A 6850-nucleotide genomic window follows, 5' to 3' on the forward strand; every position below is an offset into this window, starting at 1 on the left:
ACATTATCATTATCCTTATCATTATCATTATCATTATCATTATCATTATCATTATCATTATCATTATCATTATCATTATCATTATCATTATCATATCATTATCATTATTCATTATATATATTATATAAGTTTGTGGATCGGCTGCTTCTATTCTTCATGCCTCCTAAGCATCAACCGGACTACATCTACCTGCGCCAGGTCGGCTTGAGGAGGGTCCACATATTCACTTTCATCCAGCTGTCCTGCCTCGTCATACTCTGGGTCATCAAGTCCACTGATGCAGCACTTGTATTCCCTATTATGGTAGGTCGAGGGTCATAGGTTGTCCGTGATACGACCTTTGTTTAGATGATCTTCCAAGGTCTGAAGTTTCATCTTTGAGAGGGCAAGGCCATTTTCGTTTTGCACAGGCTACTTCTATTAGAAAATCTTAAAGTCTATGGGAAACTGTTGAAGGGGCACCAAGGCCAGAACCACTGATGCAGCACTTGTATTCCCTCTCTATCATGGTAGGTCAAAGGTCGTAGGTTGTAGGTCAGATGACCATTGTTTAGATGATCTTCCAAGGTCTGAAGTTTTATCTTTGATAGGGCCAAGCCATTTTCATTTTTCCAAAGGGCACTTCATGTCAAGGGATCTCGGCAAAGCTCCCACAAGGGGATATAAAGGCCAAGCTGGCCACATCCAATCTCTCTGATACAAACATTGGTTTGACATCTACATGTATGATTATAAATTGCACATAAATTGTGATTCAGTAACTAGACAGCAATACTTTGTCTATGTCTTTGTGAAATCAACAGTTAGCTTTGGGGATTCGCACCCACAACCTTGTCCTCCAGTAAAACCACTGGACCACGGTAATCTTTCACCAAACTTATAGGGGTCGTTGAAGGCTGATGTTTTCAAGGGTGCAGCTTTTTACAGAACTTCCCTTCTGGTTCTTAATCTTCAGGTATTAGCTGTTGCAGTCGTACGCAAGTTGATGGACAAGCTGTTCACTCAGCGAGAGCTGGAGATGTTGGACGATGTGATGCCTGAGATCGTCAAACGAGCAAAACAAGACCAGAAGAAAATGGCAGAGGAAGAAGCAATCGTAGCTGGGGTAAGCAAGAGGGCGCTCAAATTTCTTCTCTACATTAACTCTTTCAGCCCTACTAACAAAGTCAACTGTGTACAATACCCTGCTTGGGCCTCAAAGGTGACATTTATGGACACACAAAAAGCGCTCTAGCTTGAGCACAAAGGCCATTTGTTGAAATCTACAGTTTGTTGATGTTCACCCTCCATACCTAAGTATACCATCATTTGAAAGAGAATGATCCAATCTTTCCAATGATGATAAAAATAAAGTAAAAATGCATTAATACAATCTCTTCAAATATTGTTAAAATGATAAGCATACGCCCTCTGTTGGTGAAATATTGCATTACAAAGAGTAATAAATTGCTTGATCACGAAAGACTACATATATGTGCGCTACCTCTGAAAAGGAATTTTTAAGTGAGAAATTACCTTTCTCTCAAAAAAAAATTGTTACTTTAGAGGGAGATGTTTCTCACAATGTTTTGTACTATGAATAGCTCTCCATTGCTCGTTTCCAAGCAAGTTTTTATGCTAATAATTATTTTGAGTACTTACCAATAGTGTTCAGTGCCTTTAAGCTGGTAGCCTAGAATGAACTTTAACTGTCATGGTTAATGGAAAAGTTACTGGACTCTTGCCATAAAAGTCTTTACCTTCAAGCCCTGGGACCAATTTCATGGTGCTGCTTAAGCACAGAGTTTGCTTAAGCACAGAATTTGCTTAAGCATCAAAATAGCTTGCTTATTTTACACATGTTACTGGCCCAAAATCCATGCCACATTCATTGCTTGTGACTAGTATTTGGCTGTTGTTTACTTAGCTTAATAATTGAGTGGAGTCTTCACCCGAAATCTAATTTTACTAAGCAATGATTTTGTTTAGCTTATGCAAATTTTGTGCTTAAGCAGCTCTATGAAATTAGGCCCTGATCATTATTCTTGATGTCTCCTCTAGGACACCATAGTAGGAGGTCGCGTCCAACTCCCACTGGCAGGAGGAAACGTACTGACGATACCCGTAGACAAGCTGGACTTCAATCCCGACTCAAGAACAATCAATATCTCGGAGGAGATGTCCAAGACGGGCATCTGGAAGACCCTCGCGGCGAACGCCAACGACTCAAAATTGTGCCAATCCACACCAAAGAGACGAACCGGAAGAGATGAATCAGACGCGTAAGTGTTTTTTATTTTGTTATTTTCATTTGGTTTAATAATAATAGTTTTAAAACATGCATTTATGTAGTGCTTATAAAAGGTTTCTAAGCGCTGAAACATAAAAGTAATTAAATACACAAAATAAAGAGCAAGAAGTAAAAATTTCAATTTCAATTGTGAGCAGTTTCTTTTTTTTCTACTTAAGGCACTGTACACGTTTGGTAATTGTCAAAGACCAGTGTTCTCACTTGGTGTACATGTATCCTATCAAAAGCATAAAATAACAAGCTTGTGAAAATTTGGTCATCAAAGTTGCCAGAAAATGATGAAAGAAAAAACACCCAAAATTGTTTGACGAATATGTGTGCTTTCAGATAGTAATAAAAGACGTCTAGCTAGAAGTCTTTTATTATTCAAGTGAGAAATTACCTCTTTCTCAAAAACTACGTTTCTTCATGTTTTATACTATCAACAGCTCTTCAATGCTCGTTACCAAGTCAGTTTTTAAGTTAATATTTGTTTTGAGTAATTACCAAATGTGTACCTTCCCTTCAAGTCTGATTTAAATTTGTTGGCCCTAGGAAAAATGTGAAAATTTGTGATGATAAAGACTGAAAAGTCTAAAGCCTACACCATGTGTGCATGTAGGTCAGCTCTTGTACTTAATAAAATGTTCCTACTTGTTTTCACTGACAAAATATCATGCCTGGTGAAGGTCTATTTTCAAATACATGTAGTATAAGAATAGCAGGGCACCTGTTTGCAGAAGCTCTGGTGCTGTCAGAGTGTGAGTTTGGGTGCTAGTCATGGCACTCGTGTCCTTTACATTTTCAGTGCCCCTTTTTAATATTTTGTTTTGTTTGTGACGGACAAAATAGCTCAGCGAATTGTGTTAAAGGCACTGGACACTATTGGTAATTACTCATAATATTACTAGCATAAAACCTTACTTGGTAACAAGTAATGGGGAGAGGTTGATAGTATAAAACATTTGCTTGTTACTTGTTTTCAGCTGTTGTTTGCTTATAAATCCTGAAAATCAAGTGAAAATTTGGTTGGTAATCCTGTCTTTATCAAGGCATGCTAGGCAAATTTGTGTGTTTAGCAGCTCTATGAAATTGGGCCCAGATTCGACGAAAAGGTTTTGTGTTTTTCGTAAATACAGCTGCCAAATCTTCTGGATTGTGAGATAGACTCACAGAAAATCTGTCAATCTCCCAACATCCCACCACGTCTTAAACTCTCCTGAGTTTGTCACCTACATGTAAATAGCCGTTGAGAAAGACTCTGCTTGGGTTAAAACATCTTTAACATCAATAACTATTTTTCGCATTTATACCACAAGTCCATTTGGTTGGTAAGCAGTTTGCAACAGCTAATTGTATTTAATAAAAATGAGTTGTATTATTTAGTAACCCAAACCCATTTTTTTTCTATTTGTCTTCCACAGCAAGCAGAGGATGCATGACATGCCACTTAAACAGGAGAAATTCAGCCCCGATATGGACAAACTACCCACCATAGATGACGAAGAAGCCGCTTCGATTCCATATAGGCAACCCAGCGGGAGTATATCCGGGGAAATCAGCATCAATGTTCCCAAGTTCACCATCGGTGGTGAGGGTGAAACACCGGTATAATCACAGGGAAATCACCACAGTGTCATTTGGATCACCATCAGCGGTGAAAGGGAATCACCAGTCTAGTCACTCTGATCACCTTTACAGAAATCATTATCAGCGCACACAGATCACCATCAGTGGTGAGTGTGAATCACGAATTAGTGGAACCCGGAGAAATCACCAAGTGTCATTTGGATCACCATCAGTGGTGATAGAGAATCACCAGTTTAGTCAGATGGTGAGTGTGAATCACTAGTGGAACCCGTTGAAGTCACCAGCAGGTGTCACAAATCACCATCAGTGGATATCGTGAATCACCAGTCTACTTCAGAAATCATCTTCACTGTCACTCAGATCATCCGTGGTAATAGTGAATTACCAGTTGAGTCATAGGGAAACCACCATTGGCGTCACTTAAGATCATCAGTAGTGATATTAAATCACTGGTTAAATCATAGGGGAATCACCATCAGTGGTGATCGTGAATCACCAGTCTACTTCAAAAATCATCTTCACTGTCACTCAGATCATCTATGGTAATAGTGAATCACCAGTTGAGCTATGGGGAAATCACCATATTGGCTTCACTCAAAATCATCAGTGAGTGGTGATCCTAAATCACCGGTTAAATCAGACGGAAATCACCATCTATGTAAATTGGATCACCGTCAGTGGTGATCGTGAATCACCAGTCTGCTTAAAAAATCAACTACACTATCACTAGTGAACAACCAGTTGAATCGGGGTAATTCTTAAAAAAAAAAAAAAGCAATGTTGTACCATCCCTTGATAGTGTACAGAAACTTTGTATTTATAGATTAATATAAATAAAGAAAATGCAATGTACCATCCACTTGTGTAAAAAAGATTTTTCCCTCCTTTGAATATATTAAGCATTTCATCTGTGATAGACTAAAAGGCATGCTCTGTTTTAGGGGTTTGTGGAGCCCAAGAGTGCAAGATGGGAAGTCCCCCCCCCCCCCTGTAAATCAAAAGTGATGTTGATTGTGTGATTTAAAAACAAAACAATTTCTTGGACGAGATTTCCTGGCATGTGTAGTAGAATCGCTGTGGGTGGAGTCTGTTTTAGTCGAGTGTTTATAAGCAATGAAATACACTAAAATAAACCAAAAATAAAATTTACTAAGTTATAAAGTTGAAAAGTTAGAAATGCTGTCTGGCAATGTGTAAGTTTTGGGGTCGAAATTTCATGGAGCTGTTGGGCCAAAAGTGTCGCCAAGTGAATTCAGCAGGAAACCTGTTAAAACCTTTGTACATTACATGGCATTTTGGTTGGTTACCTTGTGTGTGCTGTAGCAAGACTTTTTGATGTTGGTTTGCTTAGCAGCTTCATGAAATCTGTCTCTGGTAGACTTTTTCAATGTTTAGTCCAGTTTGTACTTAAAACAGAAAAAAAAGCCAATTCAACTTGGTTGATTTTCTGGTCTGATTGAGAAGAGCTTTGCTGGGTTTAATGTCTCCAGCCACTCACTAATAATGTTTTCAGCCTCTTTGGAAAGAATTTTAGGTCGTGTCTGAAACGGGGACTTTGGCCAGAGAAGCGCGCCATTCTTCAACACTGGCAGACGCACTGATCAAGTGATAGAGGTATGGCAAAGATGGCCGACTGTGAAAGGCTGTTGATCGACAAGTTCTGTTATAAGTACGAAAAGACATTCAGATAAAAATACCCAAAAACATGCAGTACTTGGATATTACAGATGTAAAGATGTAAAGGAAGCAAAATATTGTAAATGTTTAAGTTTCTGTCCATCAATGTGATATAGATTTTAATATTTTTAACATTTTCATGAAACTATCTTTTTGTTTTCAAAATTATGTCCACATGTAAAAATGTTTCCTTTGTTGATTTCCTTTATTTGCTTTTTAATGGATGAATTTGAAACTGTTTCTTCCTTTTGAAAACGTATTTTAGTTATTTAATTTGATTTTGAAAGATAAGTTTTAGTACTTTTTGTTTTGATGTTTTCCCTGATTTATCTGATTTATTAAGGTGCATATAAATGCTAGTTTATGTTCTGAAGACCATATTTTGGGGCAGATATTAAAAGGGGGGAGGTATAAATATACTATCGTTGTTCCCTGAAATTTATTAATTTATGTATGGGCAAAAACATACTGTCTCACTGATAATTGTTATATTATTTCCCATTGTGTCAAAAATTTCACTCAGTACTTTTTTGTTTCAATATTACTTGTTATGGTATTCAAAAGTGAGGGGTGGAAAATAATTATTTGGTAACAATAATTATTAAGAGAAAATGCTTCAACGGAAAGTAATGCTTGAGTCGTCCATTGAAGTAAAAGTTATTTCCAATTTGTCTTTTGAATCTGTCTAAGGAGAAAGAAATCTCATCCTAAGCACAGAAATTATGTTCTGAAAAATTAAACCAGCTTAGCAAAATCAAGAAAATGTTGAACTTCGGAGTAAATTTCATTTAGTGTACATTGCTTGGCTTCTAAGTGTGTGATATTTTAAATGGTACAGTAACTTAAAACACAAGTATTCTTGTCTTATTAAGGTTCTATCACTTTAACTTTTTGTATTATCATTATTATTTGGTCCCATGTGTTGTGTAATGCATGTAAAAGAACCCAGTGCACTTATCGAAAAGAGACGGGGTTCGCCCCGGTGTTCCTGGTTGTGGCTGCTTAATGCGCCGTAGCACCTTGTAAACCCTTATAAGGTGCTAAATAATTGGGTCTCAGAATTCATCACTGCAATAACCTACCTTTCTGAAAGTTTGTATATACAAAGCGCCTTGAGTACCTTGTTTGGTAGATACGTCCGCTATATAAGACTTCGATATTATTATTTGATATTATTAATTCAATTTTTTCCTTCAAAAATTTGAATAGCTTTAACCACACCATTTTGGCGATAACTGTAATGACAACTGTAACATTAATTGTGGTATCTGTTTGATGAACTATAAAAAAAAAGCAACAAAAAATGAATTGTTG

At 37.2% G+C, this 6850-nt stretch overlaps 1 protein-coding gene across 1 annotated transcript; it reads left to right on the forward strand.

Annotated features, from left to right (window-relative positions):
• The first annotated feature begins 139 nt into the window (after nucleotides 1-139).
• On the forward strand, nucleotides 140-4854 carry LOC117291816 (sodium bicarbonate cotransporter 3-like). The gene is made up of 4 exons (XM_033773736.1): nucleotides 140-303; nucleotides 956-1105; nucleotides 2041-2261; nucleotides 3694-4854. The coding sequence occupies exons 1-4, from the start codon at nucleotides 157-159 to the stop codon at nucleotides 3881-3883; spliced, it is 708 nt and encodes a 235-aa protein (XP_033629627.1). The 5' UTR covers nucleotides 140-156; the 3' UTR covers nucleotides 3884-4854.
• The last annotated feature ends 1996 nt before the right edge of the window (nucleotides 4855-6850 follow it).

The sequence above is a fragment of the Asterias rubens genome, chromosome 6 (assembly GCF_902459465.1).
Source record: "Asterias rubens chromosome 6, eAstRub1.3, whole genome shotgun sequence".
Taxonomy (NCBI): Eukaryota; Metazoa; Echinodermata; class Asteroidea; order Forcipulatida; family Asteriidae; genus Asterias; species Asterias rubens.